Here is a 15,482-nt window from a genome sequence, read left to right as displayed (position 1 = left end):
GTTGTGTAGTGTTTCCTGGGATAAGTGGTCAAGCATTGGATCCAGAAGTTAGATAACATAAAATTTTATCGCAGAATGTGTTTGCAAAGAAGTGAAAAGTTGAAATGGGGGAAGAGGAGGCGAAGTTTCGGAGGTGGGACCCAGCCCTGCGTGCTTGTAGATAAGATTGTGTATAAATACATGGATCTGCACAACAGACAAAACTGCAGGCAGACTGTAGGACTGGGTGCTTATTTACAATTCCTGTCTCTTTTTCTCTCCTGTTACTGTTAAGGAGCTCGGGAGCAATCTCTGAATTATTAGAAGAGGATGAAATGTTGTTGAATTTCTTTATTTTTTGCCACTCTCGCAATGTTAGGTGTGTTGGGGTTTTTTTTTTAAGCTGCATCTCCTGGAATCTGGTGAGACTCTCACCTTCCATTTAAAACCAACCAAGAATTGGCAACTTTCTCACCCTCCTGCTTCTAGAATGAAGTTGTAAAATGCCTCCCAGATGTGTGCAGAAGGTTCAGGCAAAAAGCCAACTGATTTGTTGTCTCTCTAAAACATTTCGTGTTGTTAAGTTGCTCACAGTTTTTGAACGTTCGGTTTGAAATCCTGTTTTCTCCTCAATCCATCAGTACTTCAGTGTGGATTTTTTTCCATCGGATGTCCATGTTTTAAACTTTAAATTGAGGTTATAAATTAGGTTTTATCTGTCAAAAATTAGAGCTAGTTTGTTTTAAAGTTAATTTCAGGGCAAATTGACAGATTTTGTAAGACGTGTATATCAGCCCCAATACAGAAAAGCACTTAAGATGCTTATTGAGTTTCCTAGAATAGGTATATTTTCTCAAGTCCTGATTATCCTATTGATTATTCCCCCCAAAAGCGGCATGAATATACACGATGCATGAATATTTTCGGTAAGGGTAGGATTTCTTCAGGATATACACAAGAACTGTGTGTGTCTTAAAGCGAGTAATTAATTGCAAATACAGATGGAGCTGTTGGAGCTCTGAAAATCTGCCAACTCGCATCTGCCTAGGTTTTTAAAATGTATATATATATATATTTATAGCCAGAAGATACGGGCATCTTCACTGCTACGGTCTTTGTGTCTGCAGACAGTGCCCTCTCCAGCTAAAAATACCAGTGGATGTTGAAGTTATGGTAGGCCATCGGTGCTGCGGGCTTCGCAACGGTGAAGCTCACCTGGTAGGAGTGAGCTGCAGGGCTGGCTGCCCCGCATCACATGCTCTGCGATACTTCCGTACTGTCCAGGAATAACGGGGCCACTGCTGAGACGCGGGTGGGCAGGCGGATGATTTTGGTCAATGCAGTCCGGCGCTGCTGATGTAGTGGGAGTTGTGGAGAGCTCCGAGTTGGGGACAAGGCACGAGGCTGAGAGTCTGGAGAGTAGAGTTGTATTCCCGGTCCATCGGAGCTCTGCGCTGGGCAAATCAGTTGCCCGTTGATGTAGCTGAGTTGTCTGGGCCAGCGTGGGAGTTTTTAGCTGCTGTTTGAAGAGTGCTTTGAGAGCTTCCCAGGGACGGACTGCAGGAGATGACCTCTTCGTGCTGTGCTGCCGACAGCAACCTGGCTATGTCTGGGTTGGTTTTGTATGCTGAGGGCAGCGTGCGTTTATTTCGGAGAGGATAAATTTAGAAATGTTTCTGTTAATTTCTTTTATTAAAAATGCAAATCTTAACTACTCCAGTGGGTGTAGCGCTAATAAAATAGTGACATCACAAGAGCTGAGGTTGTGTCGGTGCACAAATCGGGACCTCTGGTTTTCAGAGTGCTGATGAAGTAAGTTGAAGCGTGTCTGCTCACAGGCATCATTTCTGCTTTGCTCCGTGGGTGGATGTTCACCTTGCAGATAAGGCGGCCATTTGTGTAACCCAAAAATACAACCCCTGTACCTTTATTCCAGAATTAACAGTGTCTGTGCACCTGAGCTGGTAGGGAAGAACAGAGGCAGCAAAAGCTTTAGCTGAGGCAGCGCAGGCTGACTGCGAATGCTTCATCCCCTTTTCCCCCTAGCCAGCAGATGGTTGAGGTATAGTTGGATTTTTCTGAATAAACTGAAATAGGCCTTTCTTAAAGAAAACCTAGGTGGCTGTACTGGGGGGGGGCTGCACAGTTTTCAGTGTTGCTTTTTAAATGCTGCTACAAGTTCATGTGTAGACAAGGCCCAAGAGAGTTATGGTGGAGCTATTAGAAGGGGAAGTGATTTTTTCTTAGACTGATTAAAATTCTTTGGGCTTTCTGTTTGTTTGTTTTTAAACACCTATTTAGCTTTTAATTAACACTTAAGAGAAAGGAAGCTGGTTAAATATTCAATACCTCCTCCCTTTCAATTAAGGTAGAACAGTACACAACGCGTGATGAGGCCTCTGGGAAGTATGGAAAAACGGAGAAGAGCAGGCTCCTGATTATCATTTTCAGGGGGTCTGGAAAGGTGAAACCCATCTGGTTATTATTACCATTAACAATAATAATGCCAAGGCATTTTTTGAACATCGGAAAGCAGTTTGAAAATGCAGTTATTCTTTAAAACTCGTATGTGCTGAGTTTTGCTTTTAAATGCCTTCGCTTTTCCTATCCTGTGCTTTGCTTATTTGGGGGGCAGGGATGGGGAATTTTCTAAGCCTTTTTGGTAGCTTAGCAGGGAGGCTGCAGATGCTGGAGAAGTTACTCTTTATGCTACGTGCCGTTGTTTACATTTTGATGCGGTTCTTTCAGTCCCAGCGAGTCGGCAGCCTCAAACCATACGGCCCTGAAAGCTCAACTGAGCAAGTGGGAGAGGGCTGTGTTGCCGCCATGGTCTGTGCTAGGATCTAGTCTCTGCCCCTTTCTCATCCTTCCCCCTTGAAGAATCCAGTTACCTTCTGCGAGTCTGTTATCCCTCAGAACTGCACATAAAACGTTCAGAAAAGAATGCCTTGATGAAAGAAATTGAGTGGAAAAAACATACTAGTATTTGTAATTCAGTAAATACCCTTCCTAAATTTAAATTCTTTCTTTTTGATTTTGCGTACCCTAATTTAGCTGACAAAATACTTATTTTGTTAGCAGTCCTGTTTAAAACAGAATTATGTTAACTCAAAAAAAGGAGACCATTTGATATTATGGAAACACCTCAAACCACTGCCCAAAAGATGATGCATTTTTAAGCTTGCTGTTTCTTTTAGTGTGGTGAGACAGCTTACCTGTAGAAAATACTTAGTTTATATCAAATGTCATACAAAAATGATTTTTTAAAATCGTTGTGTTGTGTAAACAGATTTTTAAAATGGAATTGCTGGCACCAGAGATCAGTTATGTAAATGTGTGTGCCTGAATGAGTGGTTCTTTTCTTTTTTTTTTTTTTTTTTTTTTTTTAAGGAAGGAAAAGATAGCAGATGCGAAAATGCATAGCTGTTGGATGTGTTTCACATACTGGGACTTTTAAGGTTTACTGGATAAAAGAATGCATTGATTTTTAAAACCAGAAATAAATGTTTTGCAAAAAGATTTCTGGCTGCATATAGAACAAGACTTTCCAATTCAAATTGAAAATTAGCTTATTGTGATGACCTGCTGTCAAATGCATGGTGACAGTACGAGTTTTTTAAGTAGCTGCCGTCTTATCTGTTGCGTGGTGTCCTGTTCAGTGCTATGGCTTTTTATTTTCAAAAAAACCCAAGGTGTTTCCTCCATGATTGATTCTTCCAAATACATAAACACATGAATAGCTTTGCATGTATGTCTTTCTTGTGATTACTCGTTAGTAGAGTTAATGACATGTATTTACTGGCTGGACTAAACCAAAAATTGGTCCAATTAGTTCAATAATTGGTTATTTACCAAATATTTTCTTAATTATTGCGAGTCCATTTCTACTTCAGCTGTAAATAATAGAAAATCTCCCCTTAATTTCAGCTAAAGTGGTATTTTTTCTTTTAAAAACATTTTGCTTTTTGTTTCAAAACCCTGTTCATAGAAATTAGACGAAAATTTCACAGTTCCAGAGGATAATGAAAATAACACCTTCTGTCAGGAGGTTCATATTTAAGTCAAACCTTCATCCAGGTGAACTTAACACCTCGTGAAGATTTTTTTATTATTATTATTTTATTTTATTTGTAAAGGAAAAGGGCTGAAAGAAGTAGCATGTGTATTATCTGGAAATAGTAAAATTCTGTTATCTGTAAAATTCTTTACTACTTCATGATTAAAACTTTACATGACCAACCTAAGACAGAAGTCTCTGAATTGGTTGACCTCAGAGGTGTATCCTTTAGATGCAAATACCACTAATGTCAATTTTATCTCAGCTGGGTGTAAATTACATCCAGTTACAAGCCCATGCCACAGAGCTCTAGAAGGTGATAAAGAGCCGATGAAGGTGAAGAGGCTGGTGCAAAAAGGATTTCGCCTGTGGATTTGGGAACAGGGTCCTGCCCAGCTAGATAGCATGGACTTCCCGTTGCGAGGAGAGATGAGGCTGTAGAGAAGGCGGCTCTGTCCCTTTCTCAGCTTGCTCCTAGTCATTCTCCGATGAAAGCATTTTCAGGAGGGGTTAGAGGGAAAGCAGGGATCATCAGTTCGGCAGACGACGTGGGAGAGGAGCTCTCCTAAGTATGGAGGAGACGTCGGGTCTCATCTGCAGGAGGCCGAGGTGTAGGTAGACACTTTACTAAACTAGAAGCAAATACAAGCCCTACAAAAATCGGTGCTGCACGCACAGAGATACGTAGATAAACCTCAGTCTTACTCTTTCTGTATATTTTCTTCTCTTTTTTTTTTTTTCTCCAGATTCTCTGAAGCAGTTGCGTAGTAAGCACAATACTTACGAAAAGCAGTATCAGTAAATCAATAACTTTTTTTCCCCACTTTTTTAAGGCGAACACACGCAAGAAACCAATTCACCTCATTCACTGAAGAAGGATGTAGGAAACATGGGGAAAGGTAAAACAAATAAGGGCGTCTTGCGTTATAAAACTGCTCTTTGTTTTAATAGAATATGAGGATAATAGGGGGCACTTTTGTTCTGCATCATATTTTAAGCTTGTCGTGTAACATATGAATAATATATGGACCTTTGGGTGGATATAATTGAGATTAATGCATATATATCAATCAATACATGACACTAATATAATACTTTAATGTATTACATTGATTTATATTCATGGCTTTCTGCACAAAATCTATTGTAGGTCTATGCAACACTTTTTTTTTTTTTTAGCAGAACTGCTAAAATATTTTGTCTTATAGTAATGAATTGCTCTGCAACTGTTCTTTCAAGAATTATTTATACAGATTAGCAAAACCACTTTTCTTTTCTCTTTGTTAGAGGAACTCCAGAAGGTTTTGTGTGAACAGATCGACTTATGGAGGAGACTAGAACAGGAATTCCAGGTGTTGAAAGGAAACGCGTCTTTCCCAGTCTTCAGTAAGACACATAGCTGTGGTTTTGGTGTTACTTGTGGGTGGTTGGTTGTTGGCAGATTGTTAAAATGGGAGAGGTGTGTTCTCAGTTGTGTTAGCAGGATCTTTGGCTTAGTTCTGCTGAGGTTGATGGCACTTCTGCTGTGGATGTTCAGGCTGCCCGATCAGGTCATTTGTAGGGAAAAATCTGAAGCTGGATGTCTGTTTTGGTGTGTGTTTTACTGGTTTTGATAACGTTGAATACAGTGAGTAGACAGAAACATGTCTGGGGCTTCTTGGGGTACAGCGATGTCGGTGGTCTTATGTGGCAGCACGCCACAATAAGTTACAGCAGTCACAAAGCAAGCAAAAGCAAGCAGAAGCAGCAGCAGAAGCACTTTAATGGTTAATCATAACATTTTTATATCCCCTTGTCCCCCACCCCCAGAGTCTCATTGGTGAGGGTCTTTTGGCATGTAGCTCCTTTGTTCTTCTGATTGGTCATCATGTGTCCGTTCACACGACCTTCATGCTTATCGAAGAGTTGGATTTTCCCATCCTGTTTCTTTGTTCCTTTCCTCCTGTTTTTCAACCACAGGTGCACAAAATAATTAGCTCATAGATATGGCTCTATTCCATCAAGACAGTCAAGGCCGCCCGCGGCCCAGCCGATTCCCACATCTCCCCCTTTTTGTTTTTCTACCAAAAATGCAGTGTTTACCATCCTCTGCAGGGCCCTTTGCAGACAGGATAGCAAACACGGAATGATGAGAAGGAGGCCACAGATAACACACAATAGAATTAAGCCAATCTTCATCAAACCTTTAAGCCAACCACTAATTCCCCAGTCACTAAAAAGACTTTCTATCCAACTCCATCCATCATCAATCTGCAGCTTTTTAACTTCCTCTTTCAGTCGTTGAAGGCTACGGTGAATAGGTTCCGAGTGATCGGAGAGATTCATACAACACATACTGTCAAATTCTTCACATCCATGCCCTTGTGCTAAAAGTAAAAAATCACTTGCCACACGATTTTGTAAAGTCGCGTGTCTAACCAAATCAACATCTAAAAGCAAAGTACTTAAGGCCTGAGAAGTAGCATTAGTCTTCTTGGTTAGCCAACATCCCAATTTCTTTGGGGTAGCTAGAGCCTGAGAGGCTGCAATCCCAGGAGCTAAAAATGATGCAGTGATTATTTCACCACTATTCCAAAATCTGATATTGCCTTTGCAATCTGAGGTAAAAGCATGAATTGCTCTTTTCCCTCGGTATCGTGTATTTCGGTGGACAATTATCATGATCTGATTTGGTGTTAAAAGCATTAATCTCCCTAGACTATAGGGACCTCCCTTTATATGGGATGGGATGGACGGCTAAGCAGGATCCCCACAAATGAGAAATACTCTGTGGGGTAAAGCAAGTGGTTGATTAGTTGATTTAGATATGTTGCTTGTGGTATAGTTGCACCAAGCGCTTGCATTGCGATATGTATTGTCTCCATGCATGTGTTTGATTTCTCCCTGTATAGTTAAAAACAAACAAAAGTCCATTCGTATGGAGCCAAGTAACTCTGTCTCCTGAGGCTCTAATTGTGCCAATGGCAGTTGAACAGTCCATAGGTTCCACGTATCAGTGACTGTGCCGTTGTTCAGGGGGACCACACTGGTCAGTGCCGATGGTATGGGCCATGCATCCAAAGGGACACCAATTAGGCATGTTGAAAAGGGGTTCCCTGGAGATGCTATGGACAGGCAAATCGAATCTGGTCCTGTTCGACTTGCTAGCGTGACCTACACATTCATTTTTGGTTGTGGTGGCACCCATATTGCTTGTATACACCAAATCAAGCTTAAGAGGATCGTTATCATTTCCATCTTATATACCGATCTGTGTTACAGCAAAAATAGCGGATTGAATAGATCTCACTTATGGTATTAATTCTTTTGCAACGAATGCACAATGGTGTTAAGGTGCGATTCGGATAAATGCGTTGATTACCATTAAAATAAATCAAATACCTTTTACAGAATATACCATGTGCAATAATATATCCACAACAGTGCTTACAGACTAAACATATAGACACCTGCGGCCTAGTGAGGCCTGATACACAACTCCTTACAGTCTCAAACCAATCACTTCCCATCAAACAGTGTGTTATCACTCAAAATGTCTTCTGACGGTTCAGCAGGTGCTTCAGGGTCTTTTGTGGTTGCCTGTTGCTTGTCCAGCCCCGGCTTAATGCACTTCGCTGGGAACCATTTAGGTCCTATATCTGTGGAAACACAAGCATACCCGCGCCCCCATATTAATAGTTCCCACGGCCCTGTCCAAGCTCCTGATTGCAGATCCCGTGCCAGCACCTTTGCCTTAGGCTGTATATCAGCATTCTGTAATGACAGAAAATGAGTTAGGATAGGAGGCAATTCTTGAGATGCCGGAAGCGTTAGGTAGTTCCAGGTGAACACGGCTTTGTGCAAACGGTCGTGTACCCAGACGTTAGTTCCTGGGAACTTTCTATCCCGATCAGGCAGCTATTTGCACGAGGGTCTCTGTTCTACTTCTGTGCAATCCGTAGCCGTATCACACGCCAGGTCAGCCGATGAGGTTGCTGATCATGCACTGCCCATGCGCTGGCTGGCAGTACACAACTGCTGCTTTTTGTCTCCTGATCATGTACTTGGCTCCTTCAGCAGATCCATAAGTCCTGTTTACTTCAGCATTTTTCTCTTCTGTTTATTACAGCAGTCTGCTTTTATCCCGTTCCTCTACATCTCCCCCGTTTTTATTTAATGAATTTAAAGCAAGCGCTACATTGACATGTGTAAGCATCACTGTTGGCATTATGGTCCAGTAACAGTCCCGCTACGCTGCAACACTAAAAACAAACATAAGAACACAAATGCTAATAAAAAGACATATAGATGTGAAGTGCATACCATAACCTGCCAGGTGTAAAGAAGGGTCAGATTAGCCTGAGAATGGTACATACTGATGGCAAATCTGTTCTCTAACATATGGGTGTAGATTGATTTACTTGCATCCAATTTTCTTTCTGTGTGGACGGTGGGACCGAAGCACCGCCTGACTACAACATATCATTATTGCCAATTGGAGGGGATGCATCTCACCATGTCAAGCGTCGAAATAACGGTGTATCAATAATATGAGCTCAGTAAATTTGAACTTGGGTTATAGGTATACTCATCATACATACAAGCATCCATAACATTCAGTATTGGCTATCCACATTAATCCCCTAGGTTAAGATCAATGTATCTAGAACTATGACTCATTAACTACATAGGCTAAAATTAATGTACATAAAAGCACAAAGCTGCGAACATCACCACATCTATTCCCTGCTGCATCAAATGCTTCCGAAGTCCTGATAAATCAGAGTCCAAATACAACAATCTAAAGTCAAAAACCAGAAATAGTCAATACCTGCAGAATTTACCAAACCGGAAGACACAAAACAGTTACTTAGTCCAGACAAACCCGTTAGATCACAGAAACCAAATAAATCCATCAGATCACAGAAATACAAACACTATGACAACAAACACATAAAATCACACATTTATAGTCGCGACCACACACACACACAGGCACACCAAGTTTTCAACATAAATCCAAATATTGCAAAGACTTATGAACAGACAAGGACTTAAAATAATATTCAACATTTAACAGACAAATTCCGAAGCCTCAGTTTCAGGAAGAGTACTCTCTTTTCAATTCTGGTTTAGGAAGGGCACTTTCCCTTCTCTCCAGGGATATAGCCCAATGCTGTGAAGCTTTCACTATGACTAGCAGGCAGGCAACAAGAAACAATACTGGAGGAATGCCTTTGCCTTGTTAATGGCTCCTGCTCAGAACCTCTCGGTCCAGGGATCAGAGGTTCTCCCCGAGAATCCCTCTGTGCCGGCTGGAGGTCCTGCGATCCTTCGGACCATTGATGTCCAAGAGCAGGGTCCTACCTGGGTACCCAAACTCTATTACCAGAAAGGAGCAAGATAATTCACTCTCCAAAACTTAACCCCGGAGCCCTAGAAAGCAGGCACTCTCGAGAACTCATTAGCATATATTAATATCTTAATCAGCTAGAGCAGTTTGCAGCAATAAGGATTCTCTAGTTAATACTACAAAGTCGTCTGTAGCCAGCAGCAGGTAAATAGCATCAGGATCACGTCCTGTCAATTGCTGACAACGATCCGACCTTGTGCTGTTAAGGACAAGATCATGTCGGCCTTTGTGGTTAATGTTTTCATGGGCGTATGAGACAAAAAGATCCATTCCAGAGTCTTCAACTCCTGCATGTTAACACACCACCGTCCTAAAAGAGCATAAGGCTGGAAAAAAAAAACCCCACATAAAATATATGCAAATTTGTTGGTAAATTGACATTAATTCTGGAGGTAAAGGCAGTTGCAATTTTATCCAAAACTCTTTGTAAGACAGTTTTCGCTTCTGGCGTCAATCTTCGGGAAGATAACAAATCTTATTCCCTTTTAATAAGGTAAATAGAGGGGACAACTCTTCAGTCGTAATGCCCAAAAGGGGTTGTACCCAATTAATTGTTCCTAATAATTTTTGTAGATCATGAAGAGTGGTGGCCTGGTCAACAATATGCAATGGTTGTGGGAACACTCGTGAAGTAAAAAGTTTCCATCCTAGATACTTCCAGGGCTGCTCTGTCTGCACCTTTTCCGGGGCTATCTGTAACCCGTAGATCATTAATGACGATTCTAATTTAGCGAAAGCAGTGAGCAGTACACTTTGTGTCCCAGCAGCAAGGAGGATGTCGTCCATATAGTAATATAAGTAAATCTGTTTAAAAGATTGCCGTGCTTCTTTTAGCACTGCATCCATGACTACCTGGCAAATCGTGGGGCTATTCACCATGCCCTGTGGCAGAACGACCCAGTGGTATCGCTGCGTGGGTTTGCTGTTGTTAATTGAAGGCACAGAAAATGCAAAATGGGCACAATCATCAGGGTGTAAAAAAAATTGTAAAAGCCCAGTCCTTTCAATCAATAACAAAAAGAAGCCAATCTTCTGGGATCATAGCTGGGTTAGGGACACCAGGCTGTAGTGGCCCCGTTGGGGTCGTTACTGCATTTATAGCCTGCAGATCTTGTAATAATCTCCATTTACCAGACTTTTTTGGAATGACAAATCTAGGGGTGTTCCATGGACTAGTAGATGGTACCAGGTGACCTAATGCCAGCTGTTTGTCCACAAGGAATTCTGCTGCAGTAACTGAGCTGTACACACTTTTTCCAACCAAGGGCTTGAATGCAACAAAGACGGTTCTCGCCGCGCCGCTTCTGTGTCGGGCCGGGCCGGGCGGGTGCGCCGGGGGCGGGGACGGGGTGGCCGCGCCGCGCCGCCAGTTGCCGAGCGCGGGGAGCCCGCCGGCGGGAAGGGGCGGCGCGCGGCAGGCGCGGCCCGGGGGGGGGCCCCACCAGGTGTAAGGTTCGCTGACCCGCCCGGTGCGGTGACCGCTGGCGCTGCGGCCAGACCCGGCCCGGCGCTGCGGCCGTGCTGTGTCGGAGGGGTTGCACGGCTTTACGCTGGAATTCACCCTGCTCTGATCCCCGATCGGGTATGCCAGTTGCTGTAGGGGGACCCTGTTGTACATTTTTGGGGTGCCGGGTTTTGCACCCCACTTCCCGTTTCTCTGGATTTAAAGGATCGTCAGGTTCTGGCGGATTTACCTCCCGCATTTCTCGCGTTGGGTTAGGAATTGCATCATATGTGGGGTTAAATATTTCAAAATACTGCGGCTCTGTCCCTACTTTTGAGATAACGGTGGAGGAGTAGCAGCCGCTTGTAAGATAGTTTCTGCGGGTTTTAGAGCATTTAAAGCGGTATGCACTGATTTCCAAGTAATGATGTCCTCAGGGATTTTAAGGTGCAAGACTTTGTTCTTTCAAAATTCTCTGTAAAATCTTTTCATGGAGCTTTCGTTCCTTTCTAGCTGACTGTCCCATCCTTCAGCGAGCCGGGGGGGGGACAGACCCGATTCCCGCTCAGGGTCTGTTGGACCCAGCCCCTGCTCACGACTCTGGCCCCTGGTTCAGATGGTTTGTGCGATACCCTTGCAGTCATGTGGTGTGAGCTCAGCGGTAAAAATTGAGCGTAATAGTGACTGAGCATACGGGGATCCTAAGCCATGTTGCATGCATGTCGAACGCAATTCCTTGATGACTCCCCACTGAAAAGGTTCCCATTCTGCTGCTACACCATCGGCCTGATAAAACGGATAAGCGGCTATTTCCCCCCCTCATTGCCTTAGCTGTTTCAACATCACCATCGTCCCAAGCCTGCTGGCGTAGGTGTTTCCAGAACTTAGCTGGATCAGGACCAGTGATAGTTACACGCGCGGGGGAGACACTACACAACTCAGTAACAACAGAAGACTCAGGCACCCGGTCGGTGCTATCAACACAACATGTACGTCCCGTCCCAGTACCCCCCCGTATCAGACAAGTCAATCAGTGGAGGCTCAGGACGAGACTCAGGGAGAGGTATTGATGCAGGATCGACCGATTCTCCCACAGTCTGTTGAGCCCCTTCAGTAGGGGGGAGTTGTGGTGCCGTGGGCACGGGGAAGGTAGAAGGCGACACTGGCTGAGGAGAAGGCTCGGGGTCAGTAGCACTCACAGCAGCAGCTTTTGCTTTTTTATCCGCCTGCAGCTGAGCTAGAGAGTCTTTAACCAATCACCACGTCGTCAAATACTGGGTTGCAACCTGATCCCCTCTAGAAGCAGCCTCAAACAGTTTTTTTCCTGCTTCCTCCCATGTCTCTATATCAAAGGAAGTTTTAGCAGTAGCAGGCAGCTCGTTACGCTTACACCATAGCAAAAGTGTGCACACCACTCGTTCTTCATACTTAATGCCGCACTTTTCGAGTACACGCATTAGTATATTCAGGATAGACCTTTCTTCTACAGAAATTTGCACGCGCACATTCCCAACGGCTCACCTCTTCAGGTGTCGAAATTGCCAGCCGGCTACGGACTCTCCTCGTCCGTCAACAGCTTCGTTGGGCTCTGCTGTCACCGCTCACCATCCGTGGTCGATGCCTCAGTGAGATAGCCTCACGTCGGGGTCACCATTTGTGGCAGCACGCCACAATAAGTTACAGCAGTCACAAAGCAAGCAAAAGCAAGCAGAAGTAAAAGCAGCAGCAGAAGCACTTTAATGGTTAATCATAACACTTTTATATCCCCTTGTCCCCCACCCCCAGAGTCTCATTGGTGAGGGTCTTTTGGCATGTAGCTCCTTTGTTCTTCTGATTGGTCATCATGTGTCCGTTCACACGACCTTCACGCTTATCAAAGAGTTGGATTTTCCCATCCTGTTTCTTTGTTCCTTTCCTCCTGTTTTTCAACCACAGGTGCACAAAATAATTAGCTCATAGATATGGCTCTATTCCATCAAGACAGTCAAGGCCGCCCGCAGCCCAGCCGATTCCCACAGTCTTAAGCAGCTTCTTGGAGGCTTTTGAAGAGAGGGTGCTGTACTGGCATCTTTAGGTGGTTCTAGGTGATGCTGGAGAGTTGATTTTGCCTGTGTTTAAGGAGTAGAAAGACATGTTTGGGTTTTTCCTCTTGAGATCAGGGCTGTTTGAGATGGCCCTTTCACCACAGCTGATGAGCAGGGTGCTGCTATCCAGGAGTCATGGAATGTGCTGGGCACGTGTTAAATAAAAGAAAACAAAACGGACATTTGGTAGGGTTTTCATGAAGCTGCCGGAAAAGTTGAACTGCATACACAGGGATGTGGAAAAAGGCCTATTGATTGAAGCCTTCTGAATTACACCAGCAGCAACAGGGGAAAGTGTGCTTCCATGAGAAATCCCACGTACATCAGGACAGGCTAGAAGACACAGTAAGGGCTCTCCAACATGCAGTGAATGTAGTGTGACAGAGCTGGAGTGATGAGGGCGTCTCCATTGTGCTCTGCCTGTCTGTAACACAGCAGCACGCAGAGACAGTACTGTCGTACCGGCTTCCCTGTGCCCGGCTGTCGCAACTCTGCAGCCACCTGCCCACACAGTCCCCCAGTTCAGTATTAAATGCAACCTAAAGGAAAAAGCATGTTTGAACCCACCTTTTGCCGCTTCATGAAGTCTAGAGGAGGTCTGACAGTATCTCCGTTCAGTATTTTCCTAATGTTGATGTTGTGGGTTCTTTTTTAAACTCTGTGTTTTAGAACTCTTCCTTTGTGCCCTTGTTTTCCTGTGAGACGCAGATGGAGCACTGGGGAGTTGCTTGACTTGCAGCAAGCCAAGACAGATACATTTAAACCTTCCCAGACTGATTGTCAGGCTCTTCTGCAGTTTCCTAACTTCTTTTAACTCCCACGTGACTGAAATGTCTGATCAGCACTCAACGCAAAATGTTGGTTTACCATAATTTCTTAAAGAGTTCAGAAACCCTCTGTTTTGTTATTCCTCCAAGTTCCTTCATAAAAGCCAGCATTGCCAGTACCCCTGAGGTAAGTCAGTCATCCAAAATCCACTGTGGCAAGCCGAGGAGTGTTGCACTTCCCTGGATTGCAGGAAAAGATGGGAACACAGACAGCATTTTCCTATTATTTTAAGAAAATACATTTTTCCCCTTTCTGTAGCATCAGACAGAGTAAGTTCAAGGAAGCAAGGAAGTGCGAGGACTGGGAATGACTCCATCTTTAGCCCAAATATCGAAAGATGTAGACAGCTTCATAAATAAAGGAGAAGAGCTGCCTGAGGTGATACAGATATTAATGAAGGGAGGATAACCTTATCCTTCAGTATAAATTCAGTCATTACTTGGGTTTGGGAGGAAGGTAATTTTCAAATAATTTCGGTCGATCAAAACACTGATGTGTTGTATTGGTGAAATGGCATCTTGGAATTTTGCCATTCAGGTCACTCATTTATCCTTTTGTTCTTCTACAGTAAAATTAATGCTCTGTAATTGCCATGTAAATAAATACTGCAATTAAACCACATGAAATACAGTTCAAATAAAAGAAAAGAACACGTATGGCTGACCAAGGAAGTGGCGACCATATATGCCGGCTTGAAAAATATGTGGTTTCAATGTACCGCAAAGTAGTGGTCAATTTTCTTTAGGATTAAAATAGAAAACAGATAATGTGCTATAAACAATATATGCGAGTGACCGTAAAACCTATTTACAGATTTAGATTTACCAACCCCCCCCCCTCCTCTGCATATAATAAAACAAGAAAAAGGGTCTTTGTAAAGCAAATGAGTGTAAAATCCAAGAGAAGTGCGGTTTGTCCTCTAGAGCACTGTGTGTTGATCCAAAAGAGAGAGAGTCTGTCCCAGGCTCTTACTGCCAGAGGGGGCTGCTGCTTTAGGTCAGGTGTTAGAAACTGTTTTGCCAGGTTCCCCAAGTTAGTAACTGCCTGTGGTGGTACTGGCTGGGCAGGAGCTAGGGAAAGATCCCACTAAAGGAAAGTGGAGGTAAAGTTAAAATAGTATTGATGGATTTATCATGGCTTGGAGACACCTGAGGCTGTAGGAAGGAGTGAAGAGCAGGCAGGTAACGGGCTTTATATCCCAGTCTGGCTCACCGCAGCGTTGGGCTAGGTGGCCGCCGGGACTGGAGCTCTGTTCCATCCTTGGAGCTGCTGAGGACCGGAACACACTGCCAGGGTAATTCTCACTCCCGTGGGTGGTGGTGGTTCTCCCTGTACTTTGCGCTGTCGGTGGATAAATAAGAAGCCTTTGGCTTTGAAGTCTTCTGAAGGTTTTCTAAAAAGGAGAAAATTCATCCCTGTTTCAGCAGGGAGGCAGTGTGTGAGATGTGGAAGGTAATGCTGTGTCTGTCTGGAAAATGCTTCTGTCAGGTTACCTGGCGTTAGCTTGGAAGTCACCTTTTTTGGGTCTTGCATTTGGGACTGAGCACATTTGGGGTGTTAAACATGAGTAGCATCAAACCTGCAGTGCTATGCGGTGTTGTGTGTAAATGGTGTTAGATTTCCATGCTCTCCTCATGGAAATCACTGTTAAATATGAACTGATCTTATTTGCAAGCTCATTTAGCAGTACTATGCTGC

At 43.8% G+C, this 15,482-nt stretch overlaps 1 protein-coding gene across 1 annotated transcript in view; it reads left to right on the top strand.

Moving 5' to 3' along the window:
• The window catches only part of LOC142365633 (SKI family transcriptional corepressor 2-like), a 34,151-nt gene that overhangs the window by 5,895 nt on the left and 12,774 nt on the right, over window positions 1-15,482 (top strand). Inside the window, 2 exon segments of the mRNA XM_075446616.1 lie at window positions 4,870-4,935; window positions 5,324-5,422. Coding sequence (XP_075302731.1) covers window positions 4,870-4,935; window positions 5,324-5,422 — 165 coding nt within the window.

Source organism: Opisthocomus hoazin, chromosome W (assembly GCF_030867145.1).
Source record: "Opisthocomus hoazin isolate bOpiHoa1 chromosome W, bOpiHoa1.hap1, whole genome shotgun sequence".
Classification (NCBI taxonomy): domain Eukaryota; kingdom Metazoa; phylum Chordata; class Aves; order Opisthocomiformes; family Opisthocomidae; genus Opisthocomus; species Opisthocomus hoazin.
The sequence above is the reverse complement of the archived record's forward strand: the minus strand, read 5'-3'. Positions and strand labels throughout refer to the sequence as shown.